Genomic DNA, 24,656 nt, shown 5'->3' on the forward strand with positions numbered 1-24,656 from the left:
TGGAGTGCAGTGGCATGATCATGGCTCACTGCAGCCTCAAACTTCTAGGTTCATGCAATCCTTCCACCTCAGCCTCCCAAGTGGCTGAGACCACTGGTGTGTGCCACCATACCCAGCTAATTTTGTATTTTTTATAGAGATGGGATCCCTCTATGTTGGCTACGCTGGTAACAAATACCTGGGCTCAAGCAAGATATGTGAGGTTTTGATCCTATCGTGAAGTTATTAGCTAGCTGCTTGTAGTTTCTACTGTGTGGCCTATGTACTTAGGTGTGGTTGTGGGCTACGTACTTAAGTGTGTTTTGTGGTAGCAGTTATCATTCTTTCATTTTCATGTTTAGAACTCCTGTGAGGATCTCTTGTAAGGCTGAGCTAGTGGTAACAAATTCCCCTAGCACCTGCTTGTCTGGAAAAGGTTTTATTTCTCCTTCACTTATGAAGCTTAGTTTGGCAGGATATGAAATTCTTGGTTAGAATTTCTTTTCTTTAAGAATGCTGAAAATAGGCACCCAATATCTCTTGCTGTGTTAGCTTTCTGCTGAGAAGTCTACTGTTAGTCTGATGGAATTCTCTTTGTATGTATCTGACCTTTTTCAGTAGTTGCCTTTAAGTTTTTTTTTTTTTTTTTTTAGTGTTGACTTTGACAGTCTGGTGACTATATGCCTTGGTGATGTTCATTTTATATAGTATCTCACAGGTGTTCTCTGAATTTCTTGTATTGTCTACCTCTATCAAGATTAGAAAAATTTTCTTGAATTATTCCTTGAAATGTATTTTCCACGTTGTTTACATTTTCTCTTTCTCTCTCAGGAATCCCAACAATTTGTAGGTTTGGTTGCTTTACATTATTCCATACTTCTCAAAGACTTTGTTCTTTTAAAAAATCATTTTTTCTTTACTTTTGTCTGGCTAATTTGAAAGACCTGTCTTCAAAATCTGAATTTTTTTCTTCTGCTTGGTCTAGTCTATTGATAAAACTTTCCATTGTATTTTGAAATTTCTTAAGTGAGTTTTTCAATTCCAGAAGCTCTGGTTGACTTATTTTTAAAATGTTTATCTCTTCTTTCATTTCCTGAATTGCTTTAGAAGATTCTTTGTGTTTATTTTCAACCTTGTCTTGGATCTCATTGAGCTTCCTTTCAATTCCATGCTTTGAAATCTTGATCTGTTATTTCTGAGTTTCCATTTTGTTTAGGAACCATTGCTGGAGAGCTGGTGTGATCCTTTGGTCATATCACTACATTCAGATTTTTCACAGTGCCAGAATTCTTGCACTGGTTTCTTCTCATCTGAAGAAACTGGAACTTCTAATTTTTTTTTTTTTTTTTTTTTTTTAGATGGAGTCTCACTCTATTGACCAGGCTGGAGTGCAATGGCACATTCCTGGCTCACTGCAACCTCCACTTCCTGGGTTCAAGAAATTCTCCTGCCTCAGCCTCCCAAGCAGCTGGGACTACAGGTATGTGCCACCATGTCTGGCTATTTTTTTTTTTTTTGTATTTTTGTAGAGTGCTCTGATGTCTGGAGATCTGCCTGGGCTTGTCTCTAACCACTCTGTTTCTTTTCTAGCTCTTTGTTCACCTAGATGTAGATTTTTTTATACTAGCTGTCTTGGCAAACTACATATGTTCAAGTGCCAAACTCATTGATAGTAACAATAATGACTAACACAACGAATTAAACACTAGTTGTTAGGCACTGTTCTGCATTCTTTACATGGAGTAGCTCATTTAGTCTTCACAAGTTTATGAGTCAGATACTATTATTCCCATATTATATTAGAGAAAGTAAAACACAGATAGATTAAGTAACTTCCTTCCCCCTACCACACTGCCAAATTAGTTGACTGGATTGGTGAGTGACTTCTACATATGGATTATAATACTCCAAATGCAACTCTAAGTTTGGGTCTTATTATAAAAGGCCAGTGTACAGACCACCAAGAGGACCTTCTTGCACTACACATAATCATTTTCTGATATCTAGGATTTAACAATACTGAGGCAAGAAATAGGGTCTAGAAGCAGGCAACCTAAAGACTTTCTAGAACCAAATTAGACAAACAAATGAACAAAAAACCCAACCTTCTAAGCCCAAGTAAATAACTTTATAACTTCACTTTAGCCTCTTCATCTACATAGGAGGTACACGAAGTAACCAATGGAAACCTCTAGAGGGTATTTAAACCCCAGAAAATTCTGTAACTGGGTCCTTGAGCCGCTTGCTCCAGCTGCTCACACCCTGTGGAGTGTGATTTTGTTTTCAGTAAGTCTCTGCTTTTGTTGCTTCATTCTTTCCTTGCTTTGTGAGTTTTGTCCAATTCTTTGTTCATGGACACCCTTGACTGGTAACGAAACATCATCAATTTGCCATGGATCATATTACTTTCAATTGAATTGCCAACACTATTATCTGGACATATGGGTTTGTCCATGTCCTTCAAAAAGCAGATGCCAAGATAGAATAAAATGCACAAGGATTATAATAAAAGAAATGCCTACAAAAGAAAATGGGAAGGGAGCCAGGAAAGGCTGGGAGGTCTTTCAGGCTGTCATGCCAGTGTGAGCTCCAAGTGAAGGAAAAAAGGAAGTAAGGTTGGATGAAGTGTCCTTGACCTCTATGTAGTCTAAGGAAGGTTTGGCAAGGCTGTTGGAGAGTCCTTGGGCCAATTTTGATCATCACAGGAGTCCCCTGTCTCCCAGGTATGCACCAATTTAGGTATCCCTGTGTACTCATTATTGGCTAGGATAGTCTGAGGGAAGTGTGAATCCACAGCACACACACAGCAGTGAAATTCAGAGTGCAGCTGCTCGGGCCTTGGTCTAATAAACTCCCCGCAGGTGAAACTCTGCGAGGCACGTTTTCTTGGCCACTATAACATGCTTTAGCATCCTAAAAGTTTTGGGCTTTATTTTAGTCATGAGGTCTATGCAACATTTTTGCTTACACTATTGCCATATTTTCCAACTTCTTGATGAATTATATTGTTAGAAATGCTGACAGTCTTTGAATCACTCTATCAATTTTAGTTGCTCATAATTTAATGCATCATATGCATTGTAGTATACACTGATCCATATCATGTGGCCAGAAGTTCACATTTGAGGCATGATGACATTTCTGCCTATAATACCTAGGTTATAAAAACCTGTAACTTAGGCCAGGTGCAGTGGCTCACACCTGTAATCCCAGCACTTTGGGAGGCTGAGGTGGGTGGATCACCTGAGGTCAGGAGTTTGAGACCAGCCTGACCAACATGGCGAAACCCTGTCTCTACTAAAAATACAAAATTAGTCGGGCATGGTGGCACGTGCCTGTAATCCCAGCTACTCAGGAGGCTGAGGCAGAAGAATCACTTGAACCTGGGAGGTGGAGGTTGCAGTGAGCTGAGATCACACCATTGTACTCCAGCCTGGGTGATAGAGCAAGACGCCATCTCAAAAAACGAAAACAAAAACAAAAACAAAACAAAACCAAAAACCTGTAACTTGTTAGTATTAATTGGTACTGATAAAATTTGTTCATCGTATTAAGCCAAATGTCATAACCACTTAATAAGTGAGTTGTTCCATCATTACATGTAGGCAATGACAATTCACTGGAAATCTTTCTAGCAATTATAAATATGCCATATTTCACAGAAACAGTGAAATTGTTTAGGAGCATTGCCTTAAATTAATTTTTTATAAGAAAGAGAAAATCAACCAAAAAAAAACAGAAGACATGGAATTTAGACAAAACAGCTCCACTGAACATAATGCAGAAATGTCACATTACAACTGCGTAAATAATGCTTTCCATCTTGGGAAACACTCATTTTTTTTTCCTCATATAGTTTGAATGTCTGTCTACCAATAACCCTGCTATGCAACAGCAAGACGTTTTATTTTAGAAACATGAAGGTATTATACAAATCATTTTAATGTGCTGAATATTATGATACCAAAACTCAGATAATGGCTTATCTTCAAAATTAAGATTCATTTTCAGGCAAGATGTTTTAAAAAGTTAATCTTTGGGTTAACCGTTTCATAATTCTTGTCAGTTGAAAGGCAAGTTAAGAAATACTCTTTTTCTCCAGTTTTAAGAATTTTTTTCAATTTTTTTGCAAGTTATTAAGATTACCTAGGAGTGAGTTAATTAACTTATTAATGTGCTAATCATCAATTAAAGCAAGCTTCTTTTAATTTAGTGGAATGGTTAAAATGATCTATATTACAAGTGAAATTTGTAACATTTTGGAACATATCATATGACCTCCTATTTTGGAACACTTCATATGACTGATGTATTTTAGCTTAGTATAATGTTGTGATGATTACAAATATAGAGTCTATATTCTGTCATATGTGGTTACTAAGAAGCAACTAGCAAATGTCAAAAGCATAAGAGTATATCATCTGTTCACTTCCTATTTGCTGCTCACTATTTTATTTTACCCAATATCAGTACTTTTCCAAGAATTCTAACAAATGCCCATTTTCTATTCCTTTGATATAAATAGTTGAAATACTCCTGGAGTGAAAAAAGTAGCGGTCTCACTTTAGCCATTAATTAGTTCACTCTCATCACTTTTTAGTCTAAACTGTATTTTAAAGATGCAGCCATCTTCTCAGCAATGACTTTTTTTTTTGAGACAGAGTCTCGCTCTATCACCTAGGCTAGAGTACAGTGGTATAATCTTGGCTGACTGCAACCTCTGCCTCCTGGGTTCAGGCGATTCTTGTGCCTCAGCCACCCAAGTAGCTGGGATTACAGGTGTGCGCCACTATGCGCAGCTAATTTTTATATTTTTAGTACAGATGGGGTTTCACCGCATTGGCCAGTCTGGTTTTGAACTCCTGACCTCAAGTGATCCACCTGCCTCAGCCTCCCAAAGTGTTGGATTACAGGCATGAGCCACTGCGCCCAGCCCCAGTAATGACTTGTACTTTTTTTTTTTTTTTGAGACAGAGTCTTGCTCTGTTGCCCAGGCTGGAGTGCAGTGGTGTGATCTCGGCTCACCACAACTTCTGCCTCCAGGGTTCAAGCGATTCTCCTGCCTCAGCCTCCCGAGTAGCTGGGACTACAGGTGCATGCCACCACGACTGGCTAATTTTTTTTATTTTTAGTAGAGATGGGGTTTCACCGTGTTAGCCAGGATGGTCTCAATCTCCTGACCTCATGATCCGCCCGCTTTGGCCTCCCAAAGTGCTGGGATTACAGGCGTGAGCCACCGCGCCCGGCCATGACTTGTACTTTTGTGGAATCAATCATGATTTTGCAGTCCATTTTAGACCATGACACACACACACATACACACCCACATATATATGCTTACAGATCCCTTATGATTTATCAACATTCAAATCTCTATGTAATAAATTTAATAAATTGCAGATATTGTATATAAGTGTAAACATAGATAGTACATTTCTCTTTAACAAATCAAGAGCCTGGGTGCTAATATATTTTCTTCCACATTTCTGGTGGCGTGTTCTTTGTCTCCTCATACGACAATAATTTTGTAATATTTCCAAGATTTATTCACGTTTTTACATAAGGTAAAATTCATTCATTTTTATTGCTATATAATATTTATTGTGTGAAAACATCACAATCTAACCATTCTGTTGCCAGTAGACATGGTGGTTGTTTCCACCTTTTGCTATTAGGAACAAACCTGTTATTGACAACATTTTCTGTAGTTCCTTTGTATCACTGCAACTCACTCCCTGCACTGTTGCTGGAGGTGGTGGTGGTGTGTATGTGTGTATACACATTTATGTGTGTATACAGCAAATCCAATTCTGATCATATTATTACTTAAAATTCTTCAGCTGGTGGCTTGGTACCACCAGGAATAATATTCCAGATGGCCTAGAATGACTTCAAGATACGTTATTGTACTTATATAGTAATTGTACAGAAACTCAAGGAATTTTTTTGATGCTACACATGAAAATAATGATGTTGTGAAGTGGGTTTGCTAAATCTGATTAGATGTAAAAACGAATCTCTTATCATCAAACTTTTCCAGGAAAAATAAAAAGGAAGTCCTCTTCTGGGAAGTTGTCCCAGAAAAAGCTACAATGGTGAAAAAAGCATGAGAGGAGTCACATGTCCCTGTTCTTTATGAATTGCCAAGTCAATTTTCTGGATCTCTTTGCATATCTAAAAAAGGCACGTATGATTCCTGTATGGCCTGCCCTATAGAGTGGTGTAGAGGATCAACAAACAAAACAAAACAAAACAAAACTTCCATATATTTCACACTTAGTGAACACCTGCTATGTCCCAGTCACTGTACTAGGAACAGAGACAAAAACCAACAACAGTAAGGATGCCTGTCTGAGTTCTCTGCATCCCGGCCATGTAGACTGATAGATTAAACTCTCTTAGCCTCTATATGCTCGCTTGTAAATGATGAGGGTAACAGAAACTACTTCACATGGTAGTACAGTATTCATAACATCTACTTAACCCAGTGCCCGGTACAGAGTACTCAGATAATAAATTGCTGGGAATGAAGTGAGATAAATAGGTAACTAAATAGCTACAGTAGTGATCTTGACTACATTGGAGACAAACATACAGCTGTTGTAAGATACAAAAGGGTCATCTAATTCAACTGAGGTGGCAGTCCTGCAGGATATGATGTTATGAGTTTTCAACTTAAAGGCGAGTAAATTATCCAGAGAAACTGGATAATTTCATTTTATTGATGTTTTCACACAGTAAAATAAAATCCAGAGAAACTGGTGAGGCCATGGGGATGAGTAACATCCCAGAGGTGGGATTGTGTTTTGTTCCCATGGAGCAGGAGAGAAGGATCAAGACTGGGGAAAATAAAGGGATCGGATCTTGAGGTGCCTTGAAAGGGGCAGAGGAGGTTGACCTCGGTCCCTTTGACCGTCAGGAGACACCAAAAGTTCTAAGCTGGGAAGAAGGCAATCAGAGTCGCATTTAAGTTAGGTCACTGCGTTCTGGCATGGATTTGCCCTGACCTGATTTTGACACTGGAGTAGGTAATTTGCGCGGGAGGTGGCCCGGTCTCAAGCAGTCGCGATAGGAATGGAGAAGGAGCCTGAGAGGAAGTTAGGGGAAAGAGGTAAAATCTGCAGCTGTTGGCAGCAGAAGGAAGGCGAAGGCTGCAGAGGACACGAAGGCCATCCCGACCCTTGGCAATAAAGGGCATAGGAGGGAAGTGTCAAGATCTAGGCATGGGCGTCACGGCACAAGATAAAGCTCAGGTGGACCGCGGTCGACTTCGTCCAGGACCCGGTGCCAGTAGGCCAAGGAGCGGGTCAGACCCCTGCAGCAGCGTCTTGGGGTGCTAACGCCCTCTGCTGGAGGTGCGCGGCTGTCCCAGCGCGGAGCGCGCGCCCAGCAATCGTGACAGCGCAGAGCGCCCTGGAACTGCGACAGGGCGGAGGTCGGGAGGGTGTGCGTGTCTGGGGCAGTCCCCGCCCGTAAGAAGCGCGATTCTAGCATCCGCGGTCCTGGCGGCCGACGCCTGCGCCCTACGCCGAAGTGAGGAGCGGAAGCTCGAGGAAAGGCTCCGCCCTCCGCGCCGAGAATGCGCCCTTCTCCCCGGGCTTGATATCACTTTTTCTTGTTACGACCTAGTCCATTTCCTTAGGTATTTTGTAGCTATCGCACGACCTAGGTCTACATTGTATAATTCGTCAAACAGTAAGTATTGATTCTATGGGAAATCAGTTTTTCAAATGTTATCAGTCTACTGCTTTCCATGAATAGTTTACTCTTCGGGGATTCTGTTCTGATGCTGATTCCTGAGCTAAATTCTTGGATTTGTATTTCCCTTGAATATTCCACAATATCCTGGACTGTGGTGGACACAGACTTTCAATAAATTCTTGAGAATCCATCGCGTTTTTTATGCAGAGAGAAACCAGTATCCTCTTTCTCCTTCCTCTTGTAACTGATAGACCCCCGCCCCGCGCCCCCCCCCAGGCCATCCTGCTGTGCCCTCCGTCCAGTCCCCTTTTCCCCTCCCCGAGCAGGCATTCCCTTATCCCCTCTCATGGACCTTGCACCATCATCCTAACTAGCAACTGGGTCCAGTTTCTCTCCGTTACAGTCTGGCAACCCTCCTCTCCCATGAAACTCCGAAGGGTCATCGTTAGTATTACTCAGACGAATGTCAAGGCCTGCCTTTCAGACTCCTTGTGTCCGTCTTTGTGACCCACCTGAACTTTTTCACTGTTTCCCTTCCACCCTTTTCCTGTATTTTTGTGGGAAACAGAATACTGTAATGAAAAGATGCCATTAAAAAATTATGAAAAATATCCAACATATAGAAATAACATCACTGATTCTGCTGAGAGTGAGCAAAAAAAGAAAAGAAATAACATCAAACATCTGGTCAGTATTCAAATTTCCAAATGTCTCCTGCTATAGATATTTGTTGATATAGCGTGTTTGAATCAAGATCCAAATAAACTCCACACATTGTCATTGGTTCCCATGTGTCTTAAAGTAATCCACAGGTTCCCCCGGCATCTGGACTTCGTCTTAGCCTGTGTACCACTTTTCATTGTTGCTGGAGCAAGTTAAAGGCCCCTCCTCCTAGTGAAATGTGGGGACCCAGCAGTGCGGTCCAGATTTAGAGTTGTGCAATTCTGCATTTGTCATGCCCTTAAATAGCCCAGCTTTTCGGCTTGGAATCAGGAAGTGAAAAGGGCATACAAATACATGTCTCTTTAATTATGTTTTCATTCAGGGGAACGTTGAAGTACTTTATGAAAGTTGCTGAGAGAAGCTAGGTTAAAATCTTTACATTTCAGGGAAAGAGAAGGAGGCTGTGCTAAGCTTAGGCCAATCTGATACAACTGCTCCTTGATTTACCATGAGATTATGTCTGGATAAACTCAATGTAAATTGAAAATATTGCTAGGTCAGAAGTGTGTTTTTGACTTAGGATATTTTCAACTTATAATGGGCTTGTCTGGACATATTCCTGCCGTAAGTGGAGGTATATGCTGAATGTGTATGGCTTTTGCACCACCATAAAGTTGAAAAATCATAAATTGAACTATCGTAAGTTAGAATCATCTGTATTTGCTTGCTTTGCCATCTTAAATCAGTAGTTTTCCTTCTCAATATACACTTTTCCCTCTTGTCACTTCATATTTTCTCTGTAGTCCCAAGACTGGCCTTTCATGCTATTACTCCTCACAGTTTCTGATCAACGTTATAATGCCAAAGGCTGGCTGACCAATCATCAAGGAGGCTGTAGAAGAGGTTTGGGATTAGACGGAAGGTGGGCCCAGAGTTGATCCTATGTATCTCCTTCAGCTCTAGGACTGCACATACATCAAGAAATAAACTTGCTGTTGGGAAAGAACTTGAAAGGCAGATGATGACTCACCATCTCTACCTATTAGACTACTGTTGGTGAAGAGTCAGCTGAGGGTGGCTTAAAAAAATATTGCACGTGGATTTTCAACCCCATTATGTGTCTAAACCCAGAAGTTCTTCTGGTAGATGTGCACACGCTAGCAATATGTAGGCACCTATTGAACACTGACCAGTGAGTGCCATCTTGGCTGGGTCTGGTGGCTTACACCTGTAATCCTAGCACTTTGGGAGGCCACGGCGGGAGGCCAGGAGTTTGAGACCAGCCTGGGCAATATAGTGAGACCTCATCTCTACTGAAAATAGGAAAATTAGCCAGGTGTGTTGGTTGAGTCTTAGCTACTCAGGAGGCTGAGATAGGAAGATCACTTGAGTCTGGTGTTCAAGGTTACAGTGAGCTATGATGGCACCACTGCATTCCAGCCTGGGCAACGGAGTGTGACCCTGCTCTAAAAAAATAAAAAATAACGGCCGGGTGCGGTGGCTCACGCCTGTAATCCCAGCACTTTGGGATGCTGAGGCGAGCGGATCACGAGGTTAGGAGTCCAAGACCATCCTGACCAATATGGTGAAACCCCGTCTCTACTAAAAATACAAAAAAATTAGCCAGGCATGGTGGCAGGTGCCTGTACTCCCAGCTACTCAGGAGGCTGAGGCAGGAGAATTGCTTGAACCTGGGAGGTGGAGGTTGCAGTGAGCCAAGATTGCACCAATGCACTCCAGCCTGAGTGACAGTGAGACTCTGTCTCAAAAAATAGATAAATAAATAAACAAATAAATAAATAAAAAATAAAAGCCTGGGTGCGGTGCCTCACGCCTGTAATTCCAGCACTTTGGGAGGCCGAGGCGGGCGGATCAAGAGGTCAGGAGTTTGAGACCAGCCTGGCCAATATGGTGAAACCCTGTCTCCACTAAAAACACAAAAATTAGGTGGGCCTGGAGGCACGCGCCTGTAGCCCCAGCTACTGGGGAGGCTGAGGCAGAAGAATTGCTTGAACCCGGAAGGCGGAGGTTGCAGTGAATGGAGATCGCGCCACTGCACTCCAGCCTGGGTGACAGAGTGAGACTCTGTCTCAAAAAAAAATAAAAAAATAAAAAAAAGAAGTGTTATCTCAGTTACCAACTAAGCAAAACATCTAATATAATTAGGCTACCTCAATTTTTCATTCTGTGTGTGTATTCAACACACAGACAAAATAAACATTCTCAGTAACAGCTTCTAAAGTTTTAGTTTTAACACAGAAACTATGGATTAAATGGGCCTCTGGAATTTCACTTCCCTCTCCTCAGGAAAGGATCTTCTGTTCCTAGTGAAGAAAGCTTTTCTTGCAGTCGAAGCTTCCTCTTTATTTTCATCACAAATACCAGGTGGGCTTTTATCTGGACACACGAATGTAAGACACCTGTTACATGACCCCAAGTTTTGTGGAAAATATGGTGCTTGAATCAGTGGAAATTATGCTGTTTATCATTTATTTTAACAAAAATAGGTATAACTAGGAAGAAAGCTAATGATATGGTAATGTTTCTAATTAGTTTTCAATCCAATACCAAAAAATAAAAATTAGCGACAGATTCACACAGTAACTAGAAAAACTTAGCGTTTTAAGTGTAAATATTTCTAAAATAATTTGCACAGCAAAGTTAGTAACCTTGTTTTTCATCTTTTTTCCTCATATACTGCTTAGAGATGCATCTTGGAAGACATCATTGTGGAGTTGTGTACAAATAGTGTAGCGACAGTTTGCAACTCTGTGTTCTCCTAGCAGCTGTGTCAATAGAGCATTTCATCTCTCCGGGGTATGACAATGATTCTGCTCAGTCTTCACAGAATATTGTCTTACTTTATTTCTTTCATCCTTGAAAAAATAGCTACCATCTTTCAGAGGAGATCTTTACCCATCATTTAAGATAGTATTTCGGGATTTCAGGGCAGAAAATAATGTGATTAATTAATATCTCTTTTTGGCAAATAAAATATATAAAATGACACGTGCATATTTTACCATTTATGTTGAAAGGTGAAGTCCTGGAATAAAAATCCCCTAAAACACTGGTATAATCATCCTTTTGTAAATATTTGGGGAAAAAAAAACCGAATCCAAGATCAGCATGCATTTTCCTTTTGCAGTGTAAGTTTGTAACTGAATCACCCTCCCTAATCATTTTCTTGGGGTGGGGAGTAGAGGAATGTGAGTCAATAAATCGTAACACTCCATGTACTTATTGAGATTAGTACAGTGCTTTTCAAAAATATTTTGGTGATTTGAATACTTACACATTATACTTAGCTTTAAGATAAACACAAACTCTTATTAAAATATTTTCAAAAACTAGCTCTGATCACTGATGGGCAAATGGGGGCAAACAATTTTGTAGAAAAATGAGGTCACTTAGTAACCTTAGGTGACAACGTGTAATTTCTGAAAAATATATACTTTTCAGCTTTATCTCATGAAAAGTGAAGCAAGAAGGTGCGGACAATGAAAAAGTGACCTCAGTCTGTTCTTTGTCCACTTTGTTTCATCTGCCATTTCCCAATAAATCTGCAAAATAAACTAGGTCACTCAGAAAAAAAAAGAGTATTCAGTCTCCTATATACTTGAGGATAATTTGTTCCAGCATATATAAAATCTTACTTCTAGCTAGACTTACTTCTAGAAGACTTAACAAATTTCTCATGTATTTTATTAATTTCAATCATTTTAGTCAATTTTAAATTTCATCCCTTCTTCATGTTTCTTGGAAGTGTAGCATTACAACTATACTACATCCCATACTGCTGATCATTTTAAAACATTCTTTAGATTTTTACTTTTCTTTCCAGTCTTGACATTCACTTAGGTACAGATGTATTGCATTTATCTGTGGGTGTACAAAAAGTATGGATAATATTTTCTAGGTCGGGCGCGGGGGCTCACGCCTATAATCCCAGCACTTTGGGAGGCCGAGGCGGTGGATCACGAGGTCAGGAGATTGAGACCATCCTGGCTAACACGGTGAAACCCTGTCTCTACTAAAAATACAAAACATTAGCCAGGCGTGGTAGCATGTGCCTGTAGTCCCAGCTACTCGAGAGGCTGAGGCAGGAGAATCACTTGAACCCAGGAGGCGGAGGTTGCAGTGAGCCGAGATCGCACCACTGCACTCCAGCCTGGGCAACAGAGTGAGATTCAATCTCAAAAAAAAAAATTTCTAACAAACAGCAGACTGAAAACTTAGCATTCAAAGTATTACCTCCATATATTCTGGAAGTAATATTATAGGCCCTATCATGCCACACTATTTTTCAAGGAATTTACTGTTTCTTCAACTGCATGTCTCTGTCCCTTTCTGAATATTCTAATTCACACATAGAGAAGCAGTAGTTGCATGGCTCTTTGGACATTGCTGATGTTTCAACTTTTCCTTTCATCAGGCCTACTGTGATGGACTGACGGCTGAAATCTGTCCAAAACTCAGAGCTTCACGTTATTCTCATAGTTATTTAGGTGGCTGTTGCAGTGTTATGTTTCCAGAGTTATCACCAAACAATATGAAATATCACTAATTAATATTGGTCAATGAAGTGTCTAATCTTTTAGAGAAAACACTTCTAAAGCATTGGATTTAATATTAGGGAGATCAATCCTCTATTTCTTCTTTTTCAAGTATTTAATAATTGAATATTTTGAAAATGAATGCAATGCTCCAGAGGAGTAATATTTTGGGATACTGTAAATTCTCAACATTCCTACAAAATGAAACCAATATAGTCATTCTTCAAATGTATGCGGAATTTTGTGGTTTGCAAGTAAATTCTCTTTAAAAGTTTTAGCTGCATATTCCTATTGATTTCTTTGTGGACGACATGAATCTGTATCACTAAATCTTTATCTTTTTAGGAACAGGTACATTGAAAATGAAGATGAAATCTATGCTTACTTTGTATGTATTGAGCTAGTGAAATATTTGATATATTAAACATAATTCTGTATTTTATTTTGTTGACATTAAACTTTGAATTAATTATACTTCACCTCCTATTCCCTATAGAATGTAACACCTTGAAGTTTTCATGGTTAATTTAGTACAAACTAAAAACAATTTCTTTTGATGCTATTTAGTTACTTGGGCTGGAGTTGATTTATCTAAATTGTTATACTAATTCTTTTTAAATGAAATTATAAGATATATGACTGATTCAGTGGAAGAACAAAGCATTACTCTTTTGTATGAGCTGTACATTTACTGTTGCTATCAAGTACAAATATGATTTTCTAAAATATCCTTTGGAAGTAAAATGAATGCCCGTGGGAACAAATTCAATTTACGCATCTGTTTATTAAAAGTTGTAAGTTTACTGAATTTATTAGATGCAATTTTATAGTGGCTGCTGTCAGAATTTCAAAAGCAACTTTCTCTGGACAGCAAGTTATGGCCTGCTGGTGAGGAATGTGTGGCTTAAGTGGTAATCACCCTCAGTGGCAATAGGAGGTAAAGGGCAAAGATACACACGATTATCTGATCCAATAAGCTTGAAATGAACATAGGTTCTGAAATGATTTAAGAGGCTTGTTTACACAACAGAATGTATGTTGTTGCATAGCCACAAACTACTTTTTGAGAAAGGTAAGCTCTGGAGAAATAAAAGCATGCTTATTGGACCGCAAAATGTGCAAACACAGTTTGAGTATGTGTCCTGCATTTCCCATCCCTGCTTCCATGTGTACCAACGTTCAGGTACTTTGCCATAAACAGTATCTGTCTTATTTGAGAATAAAGCAGGATACCTCACTTTTTTCCTCCTTAGCCTTTTATTACCCAAATGTTGGGAAAATAACTGTTTCAGGCATAGCCCTACTCTTGGGGAGTTCATAGTCTTGTGAAGGGGAAGACAAAAAATAATTAGGGCATAATTAATGTGACCAGCGTAAAACTGATGTCCATATGAAGCACTGAAACTATGTGTCTGTTTTTTACTCTTTGCCCAAAATTGTTCTTTGAAAAAAAGGAGCAGGATAGGTGACAGAATCTTTATTTTTTGAAAGACACTGAAAAAGTGTCATATTCTGAAAAATGGACAGACAGTCCCACACATACTGTCACTGCCTGACCCCTGCCTATCACATGGTAAGCGACATGGCATTTGGGAGTTTTTTCTTTTTTTTAATTCAGGGATCAGTAACTTATTTCAGGATCATTTTAGATTAGAACTTTCACCTGCCACCTGGGCTTTTCATCTTTTAGTGTGTAAATTATTTTTAGTTTTTGGTTCACTAATATTGTCTTGTTAATTATACTGAACATATAAAACCCTAATACATCTTTTTCTTCTTGTTGCAACTCACCCAAGCTGGAGTGCAGTGATGTGATCTCAGCTCACTGTAACCTCTGCCTCCTGGGTTCCAGTGATTCTCATGTCTCAGCCTCCTGAGTAGATGGGATTATAGGTGTGTGCCACCACACTCAGCTATTTTTTTTTTTTTTTTTTTTTTTTGTATTTTTAGTAGATATGGGGTTTTGCCATGTTGTCCAGGCTGGTTTCAAACTCTTGGCCTCAAGTGATCCACCTGCCTCGGCCTCCCAAAGTGTTGGGATTACATGTGTGAGCCACCAAGCCTGGCCCCCTAATAAAGCTTAAACCCTATGTAGCAAATAATACAGTATGTTTTTTCTTAGTCTTCTTTTTTTCACTCTTATAATGAACCAACTTACATTCAGAGTCCAGAGCCAGTATTTGTTCATTTGATATGGGATTCATGATAATTCACAGGTGATATGGCTATCTGGGAGTTAATTGTTGGTTGGGATGTTGAAGAAGGGTTCCAGGAGTTGATGAAACAGAAATATCCTCCTGATAAACAGGTTTATAAGAGTTTTATTCTTTTAATAGTACAAACAATCCTTCTTGAAAGATTTCTATTAATATTACCTCTCTTGAAGAGCAGTGTCTGATTTGAATTACCCACTGTGAACTACAGTCTTGTAAGATACCGGGCATTTTATGTATGTATGTATGTATGTATGTAGATGGAGTCTCACTTTGTCACCCAGGCTGAAGTGCAGTGGCACGATCTCGGCTCACTGTAAGCTCTGCCTCCCAGGTTCGAGCATTTCTTCTGCTTCAGCCTCCCGGGTAGCTGAGATTACAGTCACACGCCACCACGCCTGAGTAACTTTTGTATTTTTAGTAGAGACAGGGTTTCACTATATTGGCCAGGTTGGTCTCGAAATCCTGACCTCAAGTGATCTGCCTACCTCGGCCTCCCAAGTGCTGGGATTATAGGCGTGAGCCAACGTGCCTGGCCCACCCGGGCATTTTAAATAAATTTAGGCCACACTAGGTTATGACTAGAAGCTATTTGGGGCTTGGTGCAGTGGCTCATGCCTGTAGTCCAGCACTTTGGGAAGCTGAGGCAGGATTGCTTGAAGCCAGGAGTTTGAGACTAGCCTGGGCAACATAGCAAGACCTTATCGCTAATAAAAAAATTAGCCAGGCCTGGTGGTGTGCACCTGATGTTTCAGCTACTTAAAAGGCTGAGGTGAGAGGATTTCTTGAGCCCAGGAGATTTTAGGCTGCAGTGAGCTATGATTGAGCTACTTGCACTCCATCCTGGGTGACAGAGCAACAGTCTCAAACAACGACAACAACAAACTCTGATTTGGTTGCAAATACCATATATGTAATAGTAAATGTCTAAATGTTAGCTTAAACTAATTTATATAGGTCTTTTTTTGTTGGAATAAATAAAGCATTTGCTTTCATTTTATAATGCAGATAATCATATATTAACTCCCACATTTGATCTCATAATTCATGCTTTTATTTTTGTAGGCTATAAGAACTCCTCACTATTAAATTCTTATCAACAAATCTGACAGAGTTGATATCCTTAGCCCACATTCTTGAGAAGGAATATTACAAAACAATAATTATAGGATATGAGGTATAGCATTTGAGTTACAAATTATTTTTCTAAGTCCTATTTGTTTACATTGAATTCAAATTGACCGTCAAATAAGAATACTGATAAAAGTACATTGCCACTATAAAAAATGTAATTTCTTGTATGTAACTGAATGGAATCCTAAAATTCATTATGAATTATCAGTAATATATGAAATCTTATTTTAATAGCATTTCCTTTTAATAGCACTTCCATTTAGAATACAGTGGGGTCTGTTTCAAATATCCTATTTAGAATTTTTGTCTTTCAGAACATAGAAATTATAAATTTCTACTTTCTAGAAAGATTCTCTTTTTTTCAAACGGAGTTCAAAAGAAGGAAATTCTAACAGGATTAAGTTTAGGATAGGTTTATTCTAGTAGCCTTTGTGGCACAGGTCCCCTAAATAATTCATCAGAAGATTCCAGTGTATGCCATGTATCAAGAAATGAAATTGCTATCAACTGACAACTAAATTTGATACCCTTTAGTATACAGAATACTACACATAAGTCTTTCCAATCTTTGAATGATTTCTTCCCTAAGCTCTTCTATAGAAAAATGTAGGATTGTATACTTTACAGGATTTTTTTTGTTTTTTTTGGAGGCAACATCTTTAAAAGTTCCTGGAAATTCTAAAAAGTACCTGCTAACTTAAAAAAAATTGTCTTTAGGTATTTCATGCTAAGTTGGAAGCTTCTTTATCAAATATGATGAAACCAAATATAGCATGAACCCATAGCTAAAAAAAAAAAAAACTACCCATGTGATTAATTTTTTGTTGAGAATGAACAATTTTTTTCTTGATGCACAACCTCATTCTACTTTTCTGTACAACTGGATAGTAACTTTTTTTTGGTAATAAAAATTCAACATATGTTACATTGGTTTTCTGATAACTTTATTTTCAATATGGCTATTTAAAAATTCTTCCTAATGGAGGATTTAGAAAAGCCAACTTTTAATTGAGCCGACAACAATCAAACAATGCAGCTGATATATCAGCTACTATTTTCAGAGTGACCGCTATGTGCTAGCAATTGTTCTCATGATCATATATTTATCAACTTTAATCCTTATAATAACACTGCAAGGTTAAGTGCTATTAGTCTATTTCATTTGTAAGGAAAAAGGAAGATTAAAGAGATTAAAGTAACTTGCCTTTTATCCAGTTAGTAAATTTTCCCAGCAAATATTTGAGAGCATACTTGGTATTGGCCTTGAGACTACCTCTGGGGCTGGGAACACAACTGTGAACAAGACAGACAAGATCTCCACTTTCAAGGAGCTTACATTCCAGTAGTAAGGTCAGGATTTGAATATAATGGTGTTGGACTCAAACTCTTCTTAGCTTCTACTCTTCCCCTACAGCAACACTCCAATAAGATGAATAAAATTGTTTCAGGGCCACTTTAAAAAGTGGGTGAAGATGGACACTATATACTGGAATATGTTGTAAGAAAGTAATGTTGGTATATAAACGTCCAGATTCATCAATGGAAAAACTCTATGACCTAGATGTATAGAGAATGGAAAGCCTATGCTGCATAACAGCCATGGCTTATGATTGCCTGTAGATAACATGTAATTTTTACTGTAGATAGCAGTAACACATACTTGCTGTTAACTTTCAAATGGCCTTAAGAATCATTATTATCTCAGCGTTTGACCTTGCTCTGTTCAGCAAGGTAGTCACAAGCCATTTGTGGCTTTCAAGTACTTGAAATATGGCTAGTGTGACTGAGGAACTAAATTTTAAATTTTATTTAATTTTAACTAATTTAAAAACTGATACTTGATCCAGTTACAAGATTTTTTAGGCATGCTAGAACAACCTTGGTATGTGAATCTCTTTTTTTCAACTGTACATTTTAGGAAATTTAAATACAGATAAAATATTTCTGATGAAAATTTAGCATCTGAATTGAGATGTGCCATAATGTAAAAATATACACTGAATTTTGAAGACAAAACATAAATCTCATTAATTTAAAAAATACTGATTACACGCTGAAATAATATTTTTGATATATTTGGTTAAATAAAATGTTATTAAAATTAGTTTCAACTGTTTCTTTTTTAAAGTTTTATTTTTAAAAATGTGTGTACAGGGCCAGATGCAGTGGCTCACACCTGTAATCCCAGCACTTTGGGAGGCTGAGGTGGGTGGATCACAAGGTCAAGAGTTCAAGACCAGCCTGGCCAACATGGTGAAACCCCATCTCTACTAAGAATACAAAAATTAGCCAGGCATGGTGGCATGCACCTGTAATCCCAGCTACTTGGGAGGCTGAGGCAGGAGAATTGCTTGAATTCAGGAGGCGGAGGTTGCAGTGAGCCGAGATCGTACCACTGCACTCCAGCTTGGGCGACAGAGCAAGACTCCATCTTGAAAAAGAAAAATAAAAAAACATGTGCACTAGGAAATTTTAAATTACACATATCGTTTGCTTTGTATTTGTATCACTCTAAGGAGCCCTGTTGGAGTCCGATCCAAACATTAACTCTTTTATTTTTGGTATCAAAACATTTTCCTATTATACCTCATTATTCTTTTGTAAAAAGCTATGAATTATTTATCACTGTTTCTATTCATGTTGTGAAGTTGTTAAGGTCGGGGTTGTTGTCTGCATCTTAACCAAAATGGTCTCTGGTCCTAGTAAAGAAACTGTTAGATGTGAGATAGCCCTCAACAGACTTCACCTTCTTACACATATTGCTGGGTGTGGCAAGCATGCAAGACCTTGACTGTTCTTTACCCGGGCCATTTCTCAGTATTGAGTTTTGAGTGAGCATCTGTAAGGGATGAGGCAAAGAGCAGGTTTGCTTCTGTTCATGGATAAAAAGCAGTGAACCCTCCAAGCTCCATATTCTTTATCTACAACAAAAGCCCACTGTATATGTAGCCATATTGTGTATGGCCATATCATTTTGCCCCCGTGGGACCTGGGACAAGGGGAAGCAATGAGAATGTGCTGATATTCATGCTCCTTGTTGTGCCATGAGTTAATAGTCCTTTGTTTCTGTCCGGGAATCTCAAGTCTTCTGTTAGCATCCATGAAAAAGTAACAGGGTAACTACTTAGCTTCTAACTAAAGTAAAATCAAATATCAGACCTGACAGGATGCACTTAAAATTATGTATTTATACTCATTTTTAGTTGTGGAAAATTATTAGGTTTGATGGGATATAAGAATTCTTCTCCATAAAAATTTTGTCTTACAATTTAAAAAATTTAACTAACTTATTGAAGCCTAGTTTTTACATAAAATTTGGTTTTATATAAAAATCTGGCTGAGAAAATGTTAGCTTAAATATCTTTAAAAATTATGAAATGCAAGGGTCAATATTTGTCCTTATAATAGAACTATTACACATGTGCTTGTATGAACTGTCAATATATAAGTATGTACATAATACATTTATTTTCCAAGAGTGTTTTTCAGAGTAGTCTTTTAAAAATAGAAAGTGAACATAAGTATTCTGTGGGACTATATTCAAAGATTTATAGATTTTGGAAAGAAATAGCTTATCTCCTATACTATACATATATATATGTCTTCAGGACAAAAGTAAACATTATAAAAAGTATAAAAATAGGTAAAAAGATACAAGTACAATATAATTTGGTTGGAATTTCAAAGGTGCTTTTTTCTCTTCTCTTTCCCTTTTACCTCAAAAGTTATAAATACTTTTGAAGCAGCATGTATTGTTGCACTTTTGATTTTTTGTTGTACAGTTAATGAACTTGAGAGTCTGGATGACTGGTGATCATCTATTTGGCCTTCCCATTCTTTTGTTTCTTCTTCTTTGATTAGTAAAGGTTTTCCTAAGGTTTGGCCAACAAGGTTACAGACTTCTTGAGCTTTGCGCCACGCATTCTCAACAGCAACGAGACAGGCTTGCCGTCTTAGGAATTAAATGGAGAGATTATTAATATGACACTCAATGAAATGTAGCACTGGATAGTTTTGTTTAAAGAATATCTTAGTTAAAGATGTGCTTAAACTTACCGAAGATTCTCAACAGAACCTGGAGTATGATAGAACTGGGGTGGGCTGATGACAACAGAGCTATCTAGCTTTTCAACAAGAAAGTTACAAATATTTTGCATTTTTCCAAATTCAGTAAATGTAATGCAGACCTGTAAATGAAATGACACAATATTATTTTCATGTCTGATGTACTGTTTCAATTTTCTCTACATGTAAGTAAAAAAAGTATAGCCAGACTACGAGGTCATTTTATAGTATGTAACAGATTTTTAAAAGCCTATTTGATACTTATAACTAAATTATTTTGTTCTTTAAGATTTTTGCTTTTGAATTTTCAAATTTATCTAATATTGTCTTGAATATTAAAAAACTTATATTTTAAACCAGGGATTTTTAAATGAAATTGGAGGAGTTTCCCTTAAACCTTATTACTTGGCTAAATTTTAATCCTGATAACTAGCATGATTCCTTTGTCTAATCAATGCCCTTAGCTTCCTGATTAGTAGTAATTATGCCATACTTCACTGCTATCATTGAGAAATGTTTCTTCTTCCAATAGTTCTGTTCAGATCTATATATGGAAGCTAATGTATTTCACTCTGTCTTCTGCCTTTAAATATGTGGAAGCAGTCCTTATATTCGGCAGTACTTTAAAACCGGTCTGTAAACTCTTCAATGAAGGGAACTAAACCTTGTCTTTTTTTTTTTTTTTTTTTTTTTTTAAGAGAGACAAGATCTTGCTACGTTGCCCAGGCTGGAGTGCACTGGCACAATCATAGCTCACTGCAGCCTCAAACTCCTGAGTTCAAGCGATCCTCCTACCTCAGCCTTCCAAGTAGGAAGGGCTACAGGCATGCACCACCATGCCTTTAATTAGCACCCAGCTAATTAAAAAAATTTTTTTTTGTAGAGGTGGAGTCTCACTATGTTCCCCAAGCTGGTCTCAAACTCCTGGCCTCAAGCAATCCTCCCACCTTAGCGGTTGTAAGCATGAGACACCACGCCCAGCCTAAACCTTTTAGCAAAACAAAAAGTACAGATATTAGAGAATAAGCTGGAGTAGCAAAGAGAGACATAAGATAACCTCATCTTATACAATGCAGAACAGCTGTCTTTAATCATAATTTTTTTTTTTTTTTTTTTTTTTTTTTTGAGCCAGGGTCTCTTTCTGTTTTCCTGGCTGGAGTGCAGTGGTGTGATCACGGGCTCACTGCAGCCTCAACCCCTGGGTTCAGATGATCCTCCTGCCTCAGCCCCCCGAGTAGCTGGGACTACCAGAACGTGCCACCATGCCTAGTGAATTCTATTACTTTTGAAAAAGATATAGAACTTTGTAACCACCATAACAAGAATTTAGACCTGTTCCAACACTCCTAAAAATTCTCTCAAGTAACTCCTCTATCAGTTCCTTCCCCAGTTCCTAAACCCTGGCAACTACTGATACATTCTCCACTGTTAAAGATTTGCCTTTTTCAGAATGTCATATAAATGGAAGCATATAGTATGTAGTCTTTGAGACTACTTCTTTCATTTAACATAATGTATTTGCAATTCATCCACATTGTTGCATAACAGTTTTTGTTCCTTTTATGCTGAATAGTATTCGTTATATGATCTAATCACAGGTTGGTTTTTTTTGTTTTGTTTTGTTTTCCATTTAGGTTGCTTCCAGTTTGGGGCTATTATAAATAAAGATGCTGCTTTTTCAAAGTAGTTCTAGATCCTTTGTATTTCCAAATGTATTTTGTAATCAGTTTTTGTCAGTTTCTGTTTTTTGAAAAGCTGGCTGAGATTTTGATTAGGATTGTATAGATTAATTTAGGGAGAACTGATATCTGGAATAGTCAATCTTCCAAACCATGAACAAGAAATGTTTCTCCATTTATTTAGGTCCTCTTTAATTTCTCTCAGGAATGCTTTGCAGTGTTTGGCACACAGGTCTTTCACATCTTTATAACAGATTTATCCCTATGTATTTTAAATTTTTTGATGCTTACTAGTTCTAATAGCTTTTTTGTAGATTCTATCAGATTTTCTACAATGGTCATGTTGTCCATGAATTAAGATAGTTGCACTTCTTCCTTTCCACTCTGGATGTCTTTTATTCTTTTTCAAGTACAGTGGTGAAAGAAGACATGAACGAAGACATCTTTGATTGTACCTGATCGTAGGCACAAAGCATTCAGTGTTTCACCATTAAGTATGACAGCTGTAGGTTTTCATGGATTCCTCTTATCAGTTTGAGGAAAATCTCAACTGTTCTTATTTTACTGATAATTTTTACTAGGAATAAATAATGGATTTTGTTAAGTGCTTCTTCTGTATCTATTGAGATGATCATGTGATTTTTCTCAGTTTATTAATATAATGAATTAGATTGACCAATTTCTGAATGTTAACCAACCTGGGATACACATTTGGTCATTATGTATTAATATTATTCTTTATACCTGCATGCAAAGGATACGTGTGTGTGTCCATGTGTGTAAGCATGTATGTGTATAAATCATTCAATTTGGCTAAAATTTAGTTTATAATTTTTGCACATGTTTATGATGGATATTGGTCTGTAATTTTCTTTGCTTGTAATGGTATTTTTCTGGTTATCTTCTGACCTCAAAGAATGAGGTAGGAAATATTTCTGCCTTTTCAGTTTTCTGGAAAAATTTGTATAGAATTGGCATGATTTTTTCCTTATAAACTTTCTAGTTTCCTTTTCAATTTCTTCTTTGACACATGGGTTACTGAAAAGTATGTTTTTAAAATTCAGCATATTTGGGGGATTTTCCTGAGGCCCTTCTATTACTGGTTTTTAATTTAATTACACTGTGGTCAGTGAACTTTGTATGATTCAAATACTTTTTTTTTTTGAGATGGAGTCTTGCTCAGTTGCCCAGGCTGGAGTGCAATGCAATGGCACGATCTTGGCTCACTGCAACCTCTACCTCCCGGGCTCAAGCGATTCTCTTGTCTTAGCCTCCCGAGTAGCTGAGATTACAAGTGTGCACCACCATGCCCAGCTAATTTTTGTATTTTTGTAGAGATGGGGTTTCACCATGTTGGCCAGGCTGGTCTTGAACTCCTGACCTCAGGTGATCTGCCTGCCTCAGCCTCCCAAAGTGCTGGGATTACAGGTGTGAGCCACTGCGCCCGGCCAAATACTTTTATATGACACAGAATATGGTCTACCTTGGCAAATGTTCAATGTGCACTTGAAAGGAATGTGTAGGCTGCTGTTTTTGGAGTGTTCTATATATGTCAAGCAGGTCAAATTGGTTGACAGTGTGACTCAAATCTGTTATATTCTTACTGATTTTCTGTCTATGGTCTTATCAACTATTGAAAAGGGGGGTATTGAAATCTTCTACAAAAACTGTAGACTTATTTATTTTTCCTTGTAGTTCTATCATTTTTCCCTTAAGTATTTTGAAGCTTTATTATATGTATAAATATTTAGTGCTGTATGTCCTCTTGATTAATTGACTTTTATCATTATGAAATGACTGTCTTTATCTTTGATAGTCTTTGCTCTGAAATCTACTTTGATTACTATAGCCACTCCAGCTTTCTTTTCATTTATGTTAGCATGATGTATCTTTCTCCATCCCATTACTTTTAACCGATATATGTCTTCATATTTAAAGTACACTTCTCTCAGGCAGCATGTAAGTGGAGTTAACTTTTTAAATACAACTTAAAATATCTGTATTTTAATGAAGGTATGTGGACCATTTACATTTAATGTGATTGTTGATATGGGTAAATTTAAACCTGTGGTCTTGTTATTTCCCTTTTACTCATTTTCTGTTTTCTTTTTGACATTTTTATTATATTATTTCATAGCTTTCATTGACTTATTAGCCATAACTCCATTATTTTAGTGTTTGCTTTAGGATTTATGAATACATGTTTAAGTTATTACAATCTACCATCAAGAGCTAGCATACCATTTCACATACAAGAAGTTTATAACATTGTACTTCTGTTCTTCCCTTCCTGACCTTTGTGCTATTGTTGTTATATGTTTTATTTTTACATATGTTATAATCCCTGTAGTGCATCATTATCATTTATTTAGTCAGTTATCTTTTTTTTTTGAGACAGAGTCTCGCTCTGTCGCCCAGGTTGGAGTGCAGTGACGTGATCTCGGCTCACTGCAACCTCCGCCTCCTGGGTTCAAGCGATTCTCCTGCCTCAGCCTCCCGAGTAGCTGGGACTACAGGCATGAGCCAACATGCCTGGCTGATTTCTGCATTTTTTAGTAGAGACAGGGTTTCGCCATGTTGGCCAGGCTGGTTTTGAACTCCTGACATCAGGTGATCCACCTGCCTCGGCCTCCCAAAGTGCTGGGATTACAGGTGTGAGCCACTGC

The 24,656-nt window shown here is 38.0% G+C and overlaps 1 protein-coding gene across 1 annotated transcript in view; it reads right to left on the reverse strand.

Moving 5' to 3' along the window:
* Window positions 1-18,783: 18,783 nt before the first annotated feature.
* Window positions 18,784-24,656, reverse strand: part of IRAK1BP1 (interleukin 1 receptor associated kinase 1 binding protein 1) — a 37,635-nt gene continuing 31,762 nt past the window's right edge. Inside the window, exons 3-4 of the mRNA XM_003258258.4 lie at window positions 20,303-20,433; window positions 18,784-20,198 (exon numbers count right to left, since the gene is read on the reverse strand). Coding sequence (XP_003258306.1) covers window positions 19,928-20,198; window positions 20,303-20,433 — 402 coding nt within the window. The 3' untranslated portion in view covers window positions 18,784-19,927. The remainder of the gene's footprint in view (window positions 20,199-20,302; window positions 20,434-24,656) is intronic.

Source organism: Nomascus leucogenys, chromosome 18 (assembly GCF_006542625.1).
Source record: "Nomascus leucogenys isolate Asia chromosome 18, Asia_NLE_v1, whole genome shotgun sequence".
Lineage (NCBI taxonomy): Eukaryota > Metazoa > Chordata > Mammalia > Primates > Hylobatidae > Nomascus > Nomascus leucogenys.